The 19,970-nt window shown below is 36.1% G+C and overlaps 3 protein-coding genes across 4 annotated transcripts; all 3 read left to right on the plus strand.

Moving 5' to 3' along the window:
- The first annotated feature begins 1,952 nt into the window (after positions 1–1,952).
- On the plus strand, positions 1,953–2,681 carry LOC120000709 (NDR1/HIN1-like protein 13). Its single transcript, XM_038848827.1, has one exon. The coding sequence runs from the start codon at positions 1,953–1,955 to the stop codon at positions 2,679–2,681; it is 729 nt and encodes a 242-aa protein (XP_038704755.1).
- A 1,983-nt stretch (positions 2,682–4,664) lies between these two features.
- LOC119999826 (endoplasmic reticulum-Golgi intermediate compartment protein 3-like) lies at positions 4,665–13,954 on the plus strand. 2 transcript variants are annotated; one of them, XM_038847585.1, is made up of 13 exons: positions 4,665–5,068; positions 6,407–6,480; positions 6,830–6,913; positions 7,104–7,184; positions 9,190–9,270; positions 10,161–10,253; positions 11,511–11,690; positions 11,815–11,882; positions 12,188–12,239; positions 12,550–12,603; positions 12,678–12,770; positions 12,941–13,007; positions 13,516–13,954. In XM_038847585.1, exons 1-13 carry the CDS (start codon positions 4,927–4,929, stop codon positions 13,605–13,607), a joined length of 1,161 nt encoding a protein of 386 aa, XP_038703513.1. In that variant the 5' UTR covers positions 4,665–4,926; the 3' UTR covers positions 13,608–13,954. The 2 variants fall into 2 exon arrangements, with proteins under 2 accessions (XP_038703513.1, XP_038703514.1); XM_038847586.1 differs by having other exon boundaries at positions 4,665–5,037.
- A 2,060-nt stretch (positions 13,955–16,014) lies between these two features.
- LOC119999825 (probable beta-D-xylosidase 7) lies at positions 16,015–19,715 on the plus strand. The gene is made up of 6 exons (XM_038847584.1): positions 16,015–16,546; positions 16,640–16,939; positions 17,242–17,411; positions 17,503–17,600; positions 18,091–18,855; positions 18,980–19,715. The coding sequence occupies exons 1-6, from the start codon at positions 16,139–16,141 to the stop codon at positions 19,567–19,569; spliced, it is 2,331 nt and encodes a 776-aa protein (XP_038703512.1). The 5' UTR covers positions 16,015–16,138; the 3' UTR covers positions 19,570–19,715.
- Positions 19,716–19,970: the final 255 nt, after the last annotated feature.

Below are 19,970 nucleotides of genomic sequence, written 5' to 3' on the forward strand. Positions count from 1 at the left end.
ATTGGTGTATTTTCTATTATCACAATCATTTCGTCTATAAAATATCAATCACTTGAGTCACACATAGGTTTTTAATATTATAATATTATTCTTGTGATCATACTATCAACTACTTTTTTTCCTATATATATTTGACTTTTCAATATTTAATATGAGCTTAAGCCAAATCTATTATATTGATGCTAAGTATTATCCTAAGGTTATAAAATTTATAGTGTTTGAACCAGCCTTCGATTAGTATGTTGTTTACATGCATTCATTGTTCATCTATATTTATATTTTGTGCGTTTATTATTATCAGTTTGATTCTTATTGACTTGATCGTTTGAGGACTTTTAACTGGCACTCCATCGATGTCCAAATTCTTTGATAGTCATTTTGTATTTTGCTTTGCAGATCATTGATGACCCTCTGAAGTTTTATGATATTTACAATAATATAGATCCAAGGGAACATCTTTCTTCTTTGTGGGAATGGTTGGCAGGCTACTATATAGTATCCCTTCATAATTCAGTTTGTTAGAGTAGGATATGCATATTAATTTGTCAAATTGATTTATTAAACAAAAATACATCATAATGTCAAAATTGTGATGCCATTTGATTTATATTTTATGATATCTTTCCCTGGCATTTCAATAATTATATGGCTATTTTGTCTTTTACTCTTACATTTTGTCCAAGGGTTTGGACTTGGAGTTGTAAATATTGACTTATTCAACAGTATACACAACCTTCTACTACTTTGGGTTCGAATCGTCCGCCCAGAATCTCTTTGCCTGTTTGGCACAGCGGTTTGCAAAGCGGGATCGCTATGCCAAAAGCATGTAATAAGCTAGCGATATTGTTGGTTGGCCATCGTTTGGTCTTTTTTTTTTTTTTTTCAAAAATGAGGTGGAGCTCATGTGATGATTGCAATGGTCAAATGTCTGTTTGGTAACTCAATTAGATTTATATTTTCATTAAACATAGATTTATACTATGTAATTATATCTTATGTTCAATAAATAATAAATCAAGCACGTAAATACCCATTAATTTCACACTTCAATTTAGTTTTCTTACACACATGCAAGTCATGTCCTTGTGAAAAACATAATAAAAATCTTTCATTAGTATATTATTATTGTACTTAAACTTAATTAATAAATGATATTTAGAGTATAATTTTCTTAAAAAATCATGATTTTATTAATACATATATTGCAAATAGTGAAATCAATTAATTCAATTAATCAAACACTACACAACTCATTCCACAGCTTACAAGGTACAAACAGTTTTCAGTTCACCAAACACCTGATAGTTATTTAATAACTTTAGCTCAGTTTTTTTTTTTTTTCCACAGCTTAACAATTAGCATTGAAAATCAATACAACCACTCTATCAAACAGAACCTTTGTCCACCAAACCTTTCCTGACATCTGATATATCTAAAAGTTTGGGCCATCAAGCCTGCGTGCATAGAAGTTGCTCAGCTGACAAGAGGGTAAGTTGGGTCAAAAAACAAATCTCAGTGCGTCACCACAAGGATCATAGTGAGTACTGAATTCAGAATCTTCCGAATTCATATATTTGACCTAAAAAAATTTACCATTAAGGTATTGTTCCTCAGTGTATTTCTTCCTCCCTCATCTTTTTACCCAAAAGAAAAAGTTTTGTTTGACCTTTTCATTTATATTTTGTTTGGTTTTAATTTGGCACCTAAAGTGTAACTGTGCTTCGATCAAGGTTGACCACGTAAAAGGGGCTCTAATAATAGTTAGTCACCGTGAACTCTAATTTTTTCATTTGGTAAAGAAAAATTGAACTTACCTTTCCTCTCTCTCGGCCTCCCATTGATCCCCTCACACACATGCATCCATCCACCACCTCTTCCCATGCAAAACCTCCACCACCATTCTCCAATTACACCATTCTCTTCTTCTCCTCAACACCGCTCCCCATCTTCCCATGGCGGAGCGGACCTCAAATCCGGAGGACAAATTTCTCAATCCTACTTCCAATAATCAAATCCAAACCCACCCTGCCTTTCAATCCGGCACATACGTGGTCCAAATCCCTAAAGATCAAATCTACCGCGTTCCACCACCCGAAAATGCCCGAATTGTCGAACGTCTCCGGATTCCAGGGAAGAATGGTAAGCGTAAGAAGTGTTGTTCTCCATGTTGTTGTTGTTCTATCATCGTTGCCATTGTCATCCTCATTGGCCTCGCAATAGGCATTTCTTTTCTTATTCTTAGACCAAAAAATCCCAAATTTTCTATCCAAAATGTTCTAGTCAAGCAAAAGAAATCCCCAACTTATAACATCACGTTAAATATCAATAATCCAAACCCCAAAGCCGGAATCATTTACAAACAAGGTGGTTCTACTTCTCTTTCTTTTCGACAACGAGAGATCGCCAGAGGAAAATATCCAAAGTTCTACCAAGACCGTGATAGTTCAAGCCTTATCGGAGTAGTACTTGATGGTTCAAAGTTTGTGTTGCCGAAGGAGATTGAGAAAAGCATGAAATCGAAAATGATTGTTTCGTTGTCCTTAAATATGAATCTCCCGATTAGCTTGAAAAATGGAATTTTTGGGACTAAGAATGTTGAGCTTCTTGTAGCTTGTGATTTGAAGGTCGATACGCTAGCGAAAGGAGCTCGTATCATTTCTCAAACATGTCAAACTGATTGACATACGTAATTAGAAGTGCAACAAAAATTCAGCAGTCTTATGGATGTCATTGTTTTTGTCATCAAATTCTGAGATGGATGACACACAATTTCATGTAGATCATGTAAGACTTACGATTTTTGCATGAATCATGTGCGTCCATCTCAATATTTGGTAGTTGAGACAAAAAACACTCGGATAAAGTTTATATGGTAGGCATGCAGCAACATTGATTAATTGATTTGGTGGTGTAGCTGTAAGAATTTTTTTTCCTCTCTGTATTATTCGTCGTCTTCAATTTCGTTCCTTGTTGTTTTTCACAAATGAGTACTACTTGTGACTAGCTGTGTGAGGAAGTTGATGATGATGAGAATATAAAAGTAAGCATATGGAGCCATAAATTGTTCCAGTACATTGTACATTGTCCAGTTTTGTTCATTTTCTGTTCAAGGTTTTTGTAGGAATTCCATTTTTTTTTCCTCTTTAATTTCTTCATTAGTTATTTATCTTTTGTGGAGTACTCTCATTTGCACATGATGGGGTGGACTCAATATTGAGCAAATGATGTTAGAAAAACAATGTGAGTAATGGAAGAAATCATAATATTATAGACTTTGAGGCACGAATGATTTGCTATTTTAAAGATAATATTTGCATCCACACGAATTGTTGTTATTGGGTTGAAGCAAATTAGTCTCCATGATACAATAAAGTCTAGTCTTGTGCATATAGCAAAACTGGAGAAGACTCTTTAGAATTTGTATCAAATTGTATTGAAAAGTTAAGTATTGGATTTGTAACAGTGTTTGTATTATATATTGGTAAGCACATTTTCCAAATAACATGTCTTTTGGTGAATAAAACTTCCTCGGTAGTTTTATTCTTAATAAACTTCTTTGGTAGTTTTTAGACGTAAGCTACAATGCTTGGCTTTTGAATTCCAACAGATGTAACTTCTTTTATTAGAAACCTAGCAAAAGGATAATCCTTTGTACTAGATCCACCAATCTCTTTCCTTCCATTTTATATTACAACCTATTATATATATTTGCTAAAATATGTATCAATCCTCTAGGTGGTAATATAGAATATAACACCAGTCCCATATAATTATGCATAAAGAAAGTGTTTTTCAATTTAAATTTTCTCTTAGTGTAATAACTTCTACAGAGTTTATGGTTACCTTAACTTACACCAAAACTCTGTTTAGTTAGAATCAGAAGTTACACACACTCCGTTATAAACTCTATATACAGGTTTAGCACTACTATGGCCATGTGCTACATCCTGATTTCATGAATATTTAAGCGACACCACTTCCACATTCATATAAGTAAAGTTCCTTAATGTCCATGTTACAAATCAAATCATATATGTTTTGCTAGTAAAAATTAAACCAAACACTCTAAGCATTCATACATCATATATTGTACCATCATTATCCAGTATATCTGCTACCAGCTTATACACTACTAACAAAATTGTTTGTCAAACGACACCAATGTTTCGCTTGTGAACCCTAACATTTCATCAGGACTTGTCGCGAATGAAGGATAATGAAGAATAAAATTATTCAAGGGCAGTAGGGGCATTTCAATAATTATATGAGAACATTTTGGGAGGGAAAATGAAAATGGTTTTGCAATTCTTAGAAATCCCAATATTTTTCATTTGGCCATAATATGGTTCAAACATTATCTCAGTATTCCATCCATGATATGACTGTTTGGTTGGACATTAACATATATGTTATTGACGAGCATATATGCTGGACAAAATGATTTGCCAAACGCTTTCATAATTAAACTCATGATCCTAATCAAAATATTTCTAATTTTCTTTTGTGATCTTAAAATCACCACCAAGGGTGCAAGACTATCATAATTTTAACAGCAGAGCCAGCCATCAACACTGAGTCGCCGATGGGACGAAGGAAGGAGAAGCTTTTGCCTTTCCCAGTTGATTAGGAAAACAAAAATATAATAAAAACACACGCACAAAGTAAACAAGAACAAAAAAAGAACGACAGCCTTAATAGTTCATACGGCTTTTCCCAAAAACTCTCCAAAACTTGAACGCCTCGTTGAAACACTGGATTGTTATTTTGATCAATTCCACGGCGGGATGTTTGAAGCCATCCGTTATCTATGTTCATCAAACAAATTAATATTAGATAGATTTTTGTCAGATTAGTGTGTATTATTTATAAGCGTCAATCGTTGATCCATCCGTCAGATCCGAGAATTTTCATTTTTCGGACGCGGCCATGGACGGACTTGTGAACAGGCTACGAAGCTTGGATGCCTACCCTAAAATCAACGAAGATTTCTACAGCCGTACTCTATCCGGTGGCGTTATCACCATCGCCTCCTCCATGGTTATGCTCTTGCTCTTCTTCTCCGAGCTAAGTACGTGTTAGCCTTTCCGTGGCTCTTTTTTTTTTTATACATTTTTATGGTTTGGCGATTCTTCTAGAAATGCATAATTTGGCGTCTGCGCAACTTTCATCTTAGTATTGGTGAGTAGTCTATCATAGTTTGAAGCTAAAACGAACGTCGCCGGCATGTTGAAATGGAGAGAACGGGATGGATAGAATTTGAAGAAAAAAAATAAAGGAAAAAAAAACGATAAAGAAGAAGAGATGGCTTTCCGGATTTAAAATCGGGTGTTATTTTCTGTTGAAAATTGAGTTAGAATTTGAGTATTAGGGCTTTAATTGATATTATGATTGCGTTTGGCATATTGAATGAGGGAGAGGTTCCCATATAGTAATGCACACCTTGCCTGGTTGGTTAAGAGGCATACAGCTGAAAAGGAGGGAGAGGCTTTGTGGTTTTTTTAGTTCCGTGAAGGCGTAATAACTCACAATTGGGGTATATATATGAGTTTGCTGACTTGTAAATGCTTTAGTAAACCAGTTAGGATTTATGGCAGACATTGAAGGCCTCAATAGTTGTTTTATATGCTGGATTGGCAAATATGCTTTTAAGTATCTAATCAAAATTCATAGATTTTATGCCTTAGCTAGGAGTCCAGGACCTATATTTGAGATAACGCCTTTGATGATGATGACTGATGAGTGTACCCACTCCTAAACCTATTTAACTTTGCTTGTGTTGTACGATTATAAGTTGTTTAACACCATTCTGAAAATAAATGTTTGATAATTTGTGGTAGAGTTTGAAATAGAGTTTTTAAGTCTACTTTAGGTTGTGCATGTTTGATTAGGGTGGGGAATTTTGATTATTTCTGGCAGAGATATAGTTGTTTTAGTCGCATTTGTGTACTTAGTAGGTACACTGTTTTCTGTAGTTAGTAAGTTGATGAGGGTTTTGAATTTTGATACTTGTTGCTGTAGGCTTTACATAAGCAAGGCTTTTCCACAATTACACCTATGAATCGGTTTGTCCAAATATCTGGAATAGATTTGTGCATATATGTGAAATGACACCTTCCTATAATCCTATTGCTATGTTGATTGGATTCTTTCCCTTGTTTGAAATGTCAACTAACCTGTACAAACCCAGTTTCATGATCCTTGCTTATCTCATTGAAAAGGATTCGATGCACATATTATGGGCACGCTTAGATAGCATGTGCATATCAAAAGCTGATGTAATATATTTAGTGATTGTGATTCATTACATTATTCATAACTTATGCTATTTGGTGATTTTGCATGTTAAATGATTTTTTTTTTCTCTATTGATTTTATTAAATTTTTTTCCTATTAACACTTATCTCAGGATTATATCTTCATGCTGTTATGGAAACGAAGCTCGTGGTTGATACTTCAAGAGGGGAAACTCTACACATCAATGTATTGTCTTTATTGAGAAGAGAATTGATATAGCTTCTCAATTGTTTGACATTGCTTTGCTGTTTCTAGATTCCCTTTTCTCTCAGGAGCCTTAGTTATTGTTTCTAAAATTTTGAATAATCTACTATAGCTGTACTGGAAAAGTTATGAACTTATATTTTCCTTTAAAGGGCTAATTATATATATATATATAGACTTATTTCTTTAAAGAAAATGAGCATGCATCATTTAGAAGCCTCTTGACATGTTATATATTTCAAACTGCTGTTATGCATAGCTTTGTTTTCATGAAGCCTCAACAACTTCGTCATGAAGTTCAATTGACCATTTAAGATGCTTGAAAATGCAGTTTGATATCACTTTTCCTGTCCTTCCATGTTCTATCCTTAGTCTTGACGCCATGGACATAAGTGGAGAGCAACACCTTGATGTGGTACGTAGCTAAAGTAATTACAAGTTTCCACTTAAATTGTAAATGATGTACTTCAGTATTACTTAGTTTTTACTACTTCAGGTTTTACCTGCAGTGTCACTGCATTTAAGTGTGTAAACAATTTTATATGCCTATCAGTTATCAAATCATAGGTTTAACGTTTAAATTATTGCTCTTTTATTACATGCAGAAACATGACATAATCAAGAAAAGGTTAGATGTTCATGGCAACGTAATAGAATCAAGGCAAGATGGAATTGGCGCTCCCAAGGTTAAGAACATTATGTTGTTTGAAGCTTTTCAGGATAATTATGAACATTGTTTTGCATACTTGTGGATAACGTACTGAATCGAGTTCTTTTTTCCATGTTACACAGAAGGTTTTTAAACACTGATGATGTATTTCCAATCTCTGCTTTCTGTTCTAGTTTTGCCTTTATCATAGTGAGCTAATAATTATTGAAACTAGGATCTTGGCATTTGCTTTTTAAATTACGAGTTGAAATACAAAATTTGCTAAAGGGATTCCTGATTGTTGCTGCAGTCTGGATTTTTTTGTCAGTAAAAAGATTTTATTGAAAGACGATGCCAATTATGGTGCCACCAGTCCATAAGTTGCGCATTGAAATTTAGATCAGTGGTATATCTGCCACTCATATTTCATGAAGTCTGGTTTGTTGATGCTCCATGTTCCTGGTAGTCACTGCAAACCATCTTCCGGGCACATCTTCTCAATATGCCATTTTTGTCGCAGTGAGTTTTTTAGCTAGTAGTTGGCCAAGAATTGCCAATTTGATGGCTGGATACCAAAGCTACAAACCAACTTCTTGAAAATGGGAATTATTGCTTCGCTGGTAACTTTTTTTGAAAATATATACAGTTAGAGGAAAACAGAAAAACCAGACAAATGAAGCCAAAGATAGCACTGGGAAAAACATAGATCTTTTTTTATTTTATTTTTTGGAATGAGAAGAAAGATGCATTTTCATCACAATATATATGCATATAAAAATCTTAGAATATGTGTTTCAATATTTATTTTGATAGGTTTCATGTTGCCTTTCTTGCGCCTCTAGATTGATAGATATTGATGCTCCCTCTTCCACTCCTGTTTTAAGAATCGATGTCAGTTTAGGAGATGGGTGTAAGGATAACCCACCTGATGGTAAAGGTTCACAATCAATTATTCTATAAAACGGGAATAAGATCTATCTAACGGGACTTGAGGACAAGAAACTTTAAAATTGCTATGATCTATCTTTAACTAACTAATAGAATTTCCGTTTCCTTGAAAGGCTTTTAAGATTACGTTCTTTCAAGCAGCCTATATGATGACTGAAGGGATTGTTAAGGGTAGAATTTTGTAATGAGTAGAGATTCTGAACTATTTCCAGGCTAGAATTTATTCTTTAAATCGCTTACAGTGTGACCATCAGGGGTAGACGCTTGTAACAATCTATCTTTAGCTGCATGGCTTGCCTTACTTGTCGGGAATTTGTTTTAGAAGACAATCACCATTCATCACTGTAGCTCTTATACCTCAAACAATTTAAATTAGTCGCAGTAATCCATGAGAGAAATTAATTAGAATCCCTTATATGAATTCTGCTATGCTGTTCATTTGGATCTAGAAAGCAGTAAGCATATTGAACATGGTGAACCCAGGGATCTTATAAAGTCAATAATGCATGCGTGCATGTAAGAAAAGAACAGTCGGTGTAGTGATAAAACTAAGATTACTGAACAACTTGAGTTCTCTGTATACAGATTCTGTCCTGTTTACTTTCAAACTGATTTATAATGTCTTGCTAAGTTTTGCTGATTATGAAGATGGGCTAAAATAAAAAAGGATTTGGCATAACGGAATTCCTGAGATGACTCTATTGGCAGAGGTGGGAGAAATGCATACAAGTAATTTATGCATATAGCATCTTTGGTTCCAATTTGATTTTCAAGAGCTGAAAGCACATTGACAGCAGATAAGCAGATATTTTAAGATTCAGTCATTTGTGTAGTCTGGTTCTTTTCATTCATTCTTTTTCATGGTATATAGACATTTTTTTAGTAAATATGTTTGACGCATGCTGGTGATTTTTTTTCTTCTTGCCATGCTAATGTGCTTGGAGTCTTGGACATCTATTTTCCTTCTTTTTTCTGCTGTTGGTCAAATGAAAAGTTGTTTTTTTTTAAAGTTGCATTCATGTAAACTTATATTTTTTTTATTGCTTTACCTTCCGAGATTTTTTGCACTCATTTCCATTCCTCTTGGGATACAGATTGAAAAGCCTTTACAGAGACATGGCGGCCGGCTTGAGCACAATGAAACATACTGTGGTTCTTGCTATGGTGCAGAAGCGGTAAGCTTGTGGCTCTGGTATCCTCACCACATTGAAGACCTATTCAATGCTCAACATGAAAATATAAAGGAAAAGAACAGGAGAAATTAAATGTGTATAAAGTATCACACCATGTCAAGTATTGCACAAGATTATTAAAAAAAGGTAAACAACTCTCATGCACAAGGCTCCCACAGTAGACGGGGTCAGGACAGACAAGATGTATGCAGACATTATCCCCACATAATATGTGGAGAGGTTGTTTACAAGAATTGAACTTATGACCTCTAGGTTGCACCCCTACAACTCTATCACTGGGTCATATGTTCGCCTGTATTTATACATCCTTGAGGTAAGGTAAAAGATAAACAATTCTCGTGCATAAGGCTCCCGCAGTGGACGTAGTCGGGGATAGAGACACTGACTAACTGACCAACTGACCTTACCTCAACATATTCTGTCGAGAGGTTGTTTCTAGGAATTGAAGTTGTGACCTATAGGTTGCACTGGACCACGTACTCGCCTATAAGTATTGCACAAGATATGTCTGCAAATTCATTCATGGTTTTAATGTGTTTGTACTTTTCTGTTATGGAGACTTCTTTACTTTTTTTTATCATCAATGTTGTTTCAGAATGGCAGATTTGTAATGGTAATATCAAATATGTGGTCAATATTTAGGGATGAGTGCATTTCATTTTTTTATTATGAGTAAACTACCTGTTCTGCTTCTGTATGAACTTTCCACCAAATTGAATTGATGTTTCTTTATGTTATTAGACTAGATTATGATAGCCCTGCATTTGTTTAGTCATAAATGGTAATATTCATACAGCAAAGACATTTCTCATTTGAGCTACCCTCTAACTCTTTTTATTTTTATTTTTATTCATTTTCATTTTTACTCGCAGGCAGATGATGATTGTTGTAATTCCTGTGAAGACGTTCGTGAAGCATATAGGAAAAAAGGTTGGGCAATGTCAAATCCAGATTTGGTTGATCAGGTATGTCTGCACAAGAGCTTTCTTTGAGTGTGTCATTGGATTTAATTTCGTGAATAAGATTTGAAGATGAATATACAGAACTTCTATTTTCTTGTCCTAGAAGTAAAGGCGTATCAGCGTATGTATCATCAATTTTTGTTAATTTCGATGATAGTTATGTTGGCTGCAAATTCCTTGTCCTATATTTGACCGCCTTTCTTTATTCTGAAGAAGGTGAAAGTTGGAACATTGTCCTTTGCTACTTCGCTGGATATTGGAGGGATGAAAACATACAATTTGAGTGTGGCCAGGAATCATTTTAAAGATCTTGTTTTCATCAAAGAATGATGATAAGTGGGTGAAAATAAATTGAATATATGGGTTATTGGGCCTTTATTATTATTATTTTTTTAAGAAACTATTATTATTATTGTTGTTGTTGTTTGTTATTGTTCCTTTTACATTTGTTAAAATGGAAATTCTTTTAGTATTTCTTTCAGACTTCTTTTGTATAGTTTAGAATAAACTTTGCTATGAGTTGGAACTTCTATTTTGTTGGAGAATTAACCTCAAGCTGCACGCTCACAGCTTTGGAGTTGCTTGTCCATTTGTACATGCCTTTTCACTGCAGACATGTGTTCTATGCGTGTATAAGTTAGGGGGGCCTGGTTTGGACATGCAATGGAGGAAAGTGGGGTTAGAAATGAAGATCTGTAAAAATGATTGAAACTTGTATTCCATCTGTCAGAAGGTATTGAAGTCAGAAGAACGTGAATGAAAAAAAGGTTAGGAAAAGGAGAGAAAAAATTGAAGACTGTTTTTTTAGAATTCATGAGAAGCATGTGCGAATGAATTTCTAATATGCATCCCCCTTCCTAGAGGAAAAAGGTGAAAGTGGGGAAGGAAGGATGGCACTTCTCTGTCACTTTGTGTTTGTTTTTATTTTTTTGTTGCATGTTACTATCAAAAATTTCTGTAGATTGACAACTGCTTTTCTTCACTTTTCTGTGGGTGGTTATAGATTTCAACTTGGTGATCAAGCCCGATCTTGATCCAGCTGTGCTTGGAATTTTAATCCTTGTACTTTTTGTTCTTGGAGAATTTGAGTTACACAGACTTGCTCTCCTTATTGGTGTAGAAGGATTCGATACAACTTTTCCTGTTGGCTTTACACTTTACAGGCGAATTTAAAAACACAAGTGCAACTTCCAATTTTATCATGCTTCAAATATTGTTTTTTTTTTCTTTTTTTTATGTTGTCTTGTTTTTGGCGTTCAGTGCAAAAGAGAAGGTTTTCTACAAAGGATCAAGGATGAGGAAGGAGAAGGATGTAACATTTACGGATTCCTGGAAGTTAATAAGGTAGCTGGAAATTTTCATTTTGCACCTGGGAAAAGTTTCCATCAAGCAGGTGTTCATGTACATGATCTGCTGGCATTTCAGAAGGATAGTTTTAATGTAAGGCATGAATCTACTGTTTATTGTCTTTAAGTCCATATAACATTGTTTTAAAATTATTTATAATTTCCATTAGTTTGTTTTTGTTGTGAATATCCTGAATAATTACAAATGTATGATGCAGATAAGTCACAAGATCAAGAGATTAGCTTTCGGAGAATATTTCCCTGGTGTTGTGAATCCTCTCGATGGGTAATTTCTTTGTCATCCTTGCCCTGCTTGATTTTGCAAAAAGAATCTAAAAAGATTAAACTACTTTCTTGCACAAGGCTCCCACAATTAAGGCCAGTTGGAAAAGGGCAAGATGCATGCAGCCGTATCCCAGCATTTCAAAGGGGATGTTTTTTTTTTTGAACATGTGACCCCAATTTCTGGCGAACAACATTACCACTAGGCCACAGGTTTGCCTTAGTGGTAAAGTTGAGTCATTATTTAAATGTTGTCTTTTTATTGGCTTTATATAGTTTTTTTTAATCTCATTTTCCTTGAAATTTCAGGGTGCATTGGACACATGAAACACCAAATGGGATGTATCAATATTTTATCAAGGTTCATGTGTCTTGATTCCTCCTTTTAGCTTCCCTCTGTTTTTAATTAACAATCATTAATGGCATTACAATATCAGTAGATTGGATTTTTTTTTTAAAAAAGGACAAAAGGAATTGCATTGAGGAGCACCAAGGAAGTGCATCCCAAATTCAAGCATTATAGACTGTACATTGCTCTACTACATCAAGAATAGTATTTATGGTGGTTTGATCTCTTAAAAGGATCTTTATAACCATCATATGTGTTAAACTGATAGAACTGTCATTCATCATGATCCTTTTACTCAAAAAGTTTCTTCTCACTTTTGCAGGTCGTACCTACTGTGTACACAGACGTCAATGGGCACACCATCCAGTCAAATCAGGTGGAAATAAATTCCAAAGTTTCAGTTCTACTTGTCTATAAGAGAAAAATTATATTGGTGTTTTGTTATTGCAGTTTTCAGTAACTGAACATTTTAGGAGCGCAGAAGTGGGTCGCCTTCAGTTTCTACCAGGTGTTTTCTTCTTTTATGACCTTTCTCCAATCAAGGTGAGTTATCCGCTCAACAATCTGGTTTCAATTTCGAGTAATTGATTTCCATTCACAAAAATAAGAATGGTTTTGTTATGTTTAGTGGTGGTCTAAATTTTGTGAAGTAAAATATGAGGCGTCTTTTTCATATTTGGCCGATTTTATTGCATCTCGTTTGCATGTTGCAGGTGACTTTTGCAGAGGAGCATGTGTCATTCCTGCACTTCCTGACTAATTTGTGTGCTATTGTTGGAGGTAAACCACTAACATTTTGGCCCATCATAACTCAAAACTAAATTGCGGATCATTTGGGGGTTGGCACCCTACTTGAATGGTAGCCACCCAACCCATAGCATATAAGGTCAAGGGTTCAAATCCCCAAAAAAAACGTGGCTTATGTGAATCTCCCTTCTCATATTAGTTCTTTTGATATTGCCACATTAATTCTTCTTTTTGCCTTTTCTTTTCCTTTTATATTTTTGAGAAATACTAGTTCCTGAATTTGGGTCATTTTTTCTTGTTGGTAAATGATTGCCACTCTTTTCATCAATTGTTATCATAATTTTCTCCATGATTAAAATCTTTTCTATGTTGTTTTCAGTGGTGTAACTGTGTAAGTTTTTCATATATGATCTTATATTGCATACTGGAAGACAAGCATGTAAAAAGAAACTGTGCATCTCACTGTGTCTTGCTCCGTAATCTTCTTCGTAAATGTTTCGATTGGTTTCCCTAGTGACCTCTGTATGGTTCTTGCCATCAGGTGTTTTTACTGTTTCGGGGATACTAGATTCATTCATATACCATGGTCAAAGGGCAATCAAGAAGAAGATGGAACTTGGTAAATTCAGTTGACCTCTCTGTCCGGTTGGCTTGGTCGAACTTACTTTTCAGGTTGTTGCCAGTTCCGGAAGAGACTCGCATGGGGAAGGGAATCGTCAGATGGGCTCGTCCAATTAGGGTGGGTTAGTTTCGTTGGTCAAAATCCAAGGCTTTGTCAGGATCATTTTATTTATCTGATCATGTTCAATTGTATTCAATGATAACCCTTTTTGGCTTGTTTTCACTGGGGTTTATGTCACTTGACGGAGACAGACAAATTGGACTTGGGGACAATTTATGACCAAAAATGATTAAATACTACTAACTCGTAAGAATTGATCATGTATTTATCGACACATTGAAACAATGTGTTCAACTTCCTTTTGAGCCTGCCAAGTCAGATTCTACGTTTAGTATATTATTGTCACGTGGATTTTGTTTGCAATTAAATATAACTTGCTTTGAGAAAAAAATAGATATAATCATCAATCAATCAATTTATATATATAAAATGGTTGTTTCAAGGATATTTTTCCTTGAATGGTGGAGAATAGCAGAGAGGGATAAAAAGCTTCCCTTTAATTATGAGAAAATCCTCAATGTTAATAATAAAGACCCGTCAAAAATTAAATAAACATAATATTAAAGATGTTAATTACGAGAAAATCAATGATAACTAATTAAATGTGCATAAATACTATTAGGAACAACAAAAAGTGATAAAAGATGTAAAATAATGAAAAATAACGACTAAGCAATTGAACGATCATAATCATATAATTAAGATAAGTGTATTACAAAATACTAAAGTGCTTTAGAAGCTGTCACATTTGCTTCTATATGGCTCGAACTCGTCACATGTAATAAAATTAAATTAAATTAAATTGAAGTTGTATTAAGAAACACTTTCAATCATCACGCATTTTCCGCTTCATGTGATCAACCGTATGTTACAATTCAATAATGTCTTGTTATATATAGCAATGCTATTATCTTGCTACTTAATGTACTCCCATTATAATTAAAATCTTTGTGAAATGTATTACACTTCAAACTTGGTCACTTTTAAAAACCTTTTAGTTTTACCTTTTAGTTGCGTGAATAAATGGGGATACATATTTTCGCTTTGTTGACGCTACTGAGTACTCAGGTTTAGAATGACATTCATGATTTGTCCATTTACTATTATGCATAGAATGTTGTCCATACACATGTTCTTGGTGACCTTTGCTACTTTGGAGAAAAAAACAGCGCAAATAAAAATTACTAAACTCTGAGCATATTTTTTTCTTATGCATCAAATTTTTCGCTCCCTCTTAGAAAATTATTTCTTAACATATTGAGAAAAAGGTATTGTAGTTATTTGTTCTCTCACAATTATCTCCATTTTCTATAATTCAAGCTCTGTTGTTCATCATGATAACAAAGTATCGAAAAATTATCAAAAATCTTTATTTTTCAAATTAATTATGTGTCGCGTGAAGCGCGAGCATGCAACTAGTTAATTACAATTCCCCTATTCGCCTCTTCTTTCATCCGGATGTTCTCATCCATTCATCGATTAGGGTATTTTCCTGAGCGTTCTAGCAGTTATTGACTGGGTAGATGAATCCAGGGAGATTCATGCATTTTCCACATGCAACGCTTGGTCCGTCCTTCGATTACATCTATAGAACCCCCAAAATGGAGGTCGAAATCAATCACGACCACAGATTCATGTTTCGCTCATACTCTTTTATCATAAAGAGTATCATTCTCTTCCGACTTCATGGCCAAATTATATTTTCGGTCTTCTCGTTCCACCGTAAGTGTCCACTCGCTCAGCCATCCCGTTCAGATCCATGCATCGCCACGCTCTCTGTCTCTCTTTTCATTTATCTGTCCAGGGTCTCGAGCATAAGTTTGCTTGAGTTGCAATCAAATTGAGGGCAAGAAGAGTAAATACATGAACCTAAACTTGCGAATCGATTTTGTCCCTTTTTATGCAGAACTCTGAAAAAGCGTTTGAAAAATTATGATTCGAACCTTCATGAAGGAATTTACTGCATTTCAAATTTATCTCATTCTTTGGTACATGAATCGTGGCGCTCTCTTTGATGCATGAATCGTCTGTTAGTTTTCGTCTCAATCCAGAATAGGGATAAGAAGAGGCATGCGATAGACAGAGAGATGAATCTCTCACGGCAACAATAACTCCAATCAAACTTGTTTTTATTTAAAATTAACTTAAATCACTAAATTCCATGTGGCACTAATATATCGAGTGTAGAAGCTGACGTGAGAATGTGCACTACATTTTTTGGGCGCTGACATGATAAATTCACTAGCCCAAAAGGTTCTGATTTTGGGCCCAACTGCACTACATTTTTTGGTAGCAACGCCGAAGATTGAATCCAATGGGCTGAGATGGGCCGGGGACAATAAACCCATAAGGGTTAGATATGGCCTATGCCGTCATATATGTTAAAAGTCACATTATTGTCTCCTCATTAGTAGCTTCAATCCACTGGTTCAGTTGCTCCTCTTAAAGAAGTTCATCATTGCTTTCCCAAAGTTCAACAAAAATGAGAAACAAAAAACTCCTCCCATGGCCATGGATGCTCACTTTCTTCACTCTACTACTAGCCCCAGTCGACTCAACCGACCAGCCTCCATTTTCTTGTGACCCTTCAGACCCATCAACAAGTTCCTACATTTTTTGCAAGGCTACACTTCCCATTATACAGAGAGCCCGGGACCTTGTCTGTAGACTCACTTTAGACGAGAAAATCTCACAACTCGTCAGCTCTGCCCCACCGATTCCCCGACTCGGTATCCCGGGTTATGAGTGGTGGTCCGAGGCATTACATGGTGTTGCCAATGTGGGTCGGGGCATCCGTTTCAATGGCAATATCAAGGCTGCCACAAGCTTCCCTCAAGTCATCCTCACTGCCGCTTCTTTTGACGCCTATCAGTGGTATCGCATCGGCCTGGTGATTAACTTCAAACCTACCTTGTAAATTTTATGTTATTCACTGTGCTGGGTATTTATTCTTCAATTTTTTTTTTTTTATGAGCGAATAAAGGCGATTGGAAAGGAAGCTAGAGGGATATACAATGCGGGGCAAGCTGAGGGCATGACGTTTTGGGCTCCGAACATCAACATTTTTAGGGACCCAAGATGGGGGAGAGGACAGGAGACTCCTGGAGAGGATCCATTGGTTACAGGAAAGTATGCGGTGTCGTATGTGAGAGGGGTTCAAGGAGATGCTTTTGAAGGAGGGAAGCTTCAAGGGCATCTTCAAGCATCTGCTTGTTGTAAGCATTTTACAGCTTATGATTTGGACAACTGGAAGGGCGTGAACCGTTTTGTTTTTGATGCTCGTGTAAGTCTCAGACAAATTGGCTTGCTTTGTTTTCTTCTCTCTTTTGCTTTTGCTACTGTTGGGTTTTTGGAACATCCTTGTAGTCTTTATGAGATTGTTGCTGCTTCAATGGGTTTTGCTTCATTGTTAATATGCCTTAAAATTGACGTTCATTGTTCAAGATAAAAAAGGTATCTATGTAGCCGCCTAGGGGAGAAAATTGGGGTTTTTCTTTTTCTATAGTCAATTCACTTTATGATCTACTTATGATGTATACTTCTTATCTTCCCTTTTTTTGCTGTTGCTTTACCATTTTGCATTAGGTCACTATGCAAGATTTGGCAGATACCTATCAGCCTCCATTCCAGAGTTGCATACAGAAAGCAAGAGCTAGTGGTATAATGTGTGCTTATAACCGTGTTAATGGAGTCCCCAGCTGTGCAGACTACAACCTCTTGTCCAATATTGCCAGACGCCAATGGGATTTTCACGGGTATTTCTTCTTATTCTCAATAAATTTAGGTGAAGGATATTGTAGTAATTCGAGTTGTTACATTATTGGTTTATGGTAAATATATCATCAGGTACATTGCATCTGACTGTGATGCGGTCTCCATCATCCATGATGATCAAGGATATGCTAAATCACCGGAAGATGCTGTTGTTGATGTGCTTAAAGCTGGTATTGTGCCCTGTGGGACCTTATTACTTTGATGCTACTTTTGTTGCATGTGCATCTGCTTCTCTAGTCTTTGGCCTTTGGTCCCAAGTTTATGATTTCTTCTTGTCGTGTCGTTTCGTGCATTGCCCACATATTAACTTAATCTTTCAACTAAGTACTATTTTGGTTGGTAATTGGAACCTTGTTATGAATGAGGCCTCTTGTCCTTCACCTATTTCGTAGTCAGCGTCAAATAATGTTGTCCTTGACATACTTCCATCTCTTCATGTTGCCTGCTTAACCCTTTATCTGTTATTCCTTATTGATGAATTGTAATATTTTGAGTGGAGATAGGCTGTTGGGGAGATAATTAACTTCAAATTGGTTTCATTTTTACCTAGTTAGCTATAAAGCAGGTGAGCAATAAAAGATTCTTCAATAGTGAAGACTTGATGAAAATAATAAGATTACTGTTACTCTCTTAACTTTTGGTGTCATAAACGTTTGTCAGGCATGGATGTCAACTGTGGATCCTACTTGCAAAAGCATGCTAGATCAGCAGTGGACCAGAATAAACTTCCTGAATCTGAAATTGACAGAGCTCTTCACAATCTGTTCTCTGTCAGAATGAGATTAGGCCTTTTCAATGGAAATCCATCTGCACAGCCTTTTGGTAACATTGGTCCAGACCAAGTTTGCTCCCAAGAGCACCAAATACTAGCTCTTGAGGCTGCCCGAAACGGCATTGTCCTTCTAAAGAACTCGGCAAAACTCCTTCCTCTTTCGAAATCCAAAACAATGTCTCTTGCTGTAATCGGCCCTAATGCCAATTCAGGACAGACACTCCTTGGAAACTATGCTGGCCCTCCTTGCAAATTTGTGACACCATTGCAAGCATTGCAGGGTTATGTTAAAGACACTGTTTACCACCCGGGATGTGATACGGTTCAGTGCTCATCAGCGGCAATCGACAAGGCAGTAGACATAGCAAAAAGTGCAGATTTTGTGGTGTTAATAATGGGATTGGACCAAACACAAGAGAGAGAGGAGCTTGATCGTGTGGATTTGGTGCTTCCTGGTATGCAACAAAATCTCATTACCAGCGTTGCCAAAGCTGCGAAAGAACCAATTGTTCTGGTGCTGATTTGTGGAGGTCCTGTTGATGTGTCCTTTGCGAAGCATGATATTAAAATTGGAAGCATTTTGTGGGCTGGTTATCCTGGTGAAGCTGGAGGGATCGCCCTAGCCGAAATCATCTTTGGTGACCACAATCCAGGTTTATTTGATAACTGTCTGAAAAAGAGATTAAATATTTCCTTCTTTATGTTGTATTTAAGAATAATGAGTTGTACAATTCTCTGATTTTTTTTTCTTGATGCTGAACAACATTTTACTCACAGGAGGAAGATTACCGATGACCTGGTATCCTCAAGAATTCGTCAAAGTACCAATGACGGACATGAGGATGCGGCCTGAACCATCTTCAGACTATCCCGGGCGAACTCACAGGTTCTACACAGGAGACAGTGTGTTTGAATTTGGCCACGGCCTCAGCTACTCCAAGTATACTTACGAGTTCAAATCTGTCTCCAAAAGTACACTATACTTGAATCAGTCCCTGGCAACGTACAAAATTGACAAGTCTGATTCAGTACGTTATTTGTCAGTTTCGGAACTGGGTACAGAGTTCTGTGAAAAACAAAAGTTCCCAGTTTTTATTGGAGTTGAAAACCATGGGGATATGGCAGGTAAGCATCCGGTATTGGTTTTTGCAAGGCAGGCAAAGCATGGAAATGGAAGGCCAAGAAAACAGTTGGTGGGTTTCAAAAGTGTCATTTTAAGCCCAGGAGAAAGAGCTGAAATCGAAGTCGAGTTGAGCCCCTGTGAACACCTTAGCAGAGCTAATGAAGATGGTCTGATGGTCATGGAAGAAGGAACACATTTCTTGGCCACAGGAGGTGATGAACACCCAATTTCTATCATTGTTTAATCTGCAAAAATAAAATAAAATAAAGATTTAACTTGTTTATAGCCACTGCTACCACATAGATGAACTCTGGAATATGGTCAAAGTATGTTTGTATTGCCTTACTGACGTAAATAAAGATACCAGAGGCGTTCCTGGGGTGGGGGCGATTGCAATTCTCAATGAATGCGCGCCCATTTGATCTACATATAGATCTACCCTTGAAAGAGTTTAAGAACCCGACTAACAGTTGGAAAGAAATTCAACCAAAGAGCTAACAGTAAACGAAAAGGGCGAAAAGTTTAGAAAAGGTTGTATTGACTTGAAGACTCCGAATAGTAACGGAAGCATCTTATATGTGGGAGATTGTTGCACCGTCATACATTCCACCCATAAGAATCCAGACACTAAAAAGATCGAGCTAT

This window comes from Tripterygium wilfordii, chromosome 6, assembly GCF_013401445.1.
Source record: "Tripterygium wilfordii isolate XIE 37 chromosome 6, ASM1340144v1, whole genome shotgun sequence".
In the NCBI taxonomy this organism is placed as follows: domain Eukaryota; kingdom Viridiplantae; phylum Streptophyta; class Magnoliopsida; order Celastrales; family Celastraceae; genus Tripterygium; species Tripterygium wilfordii.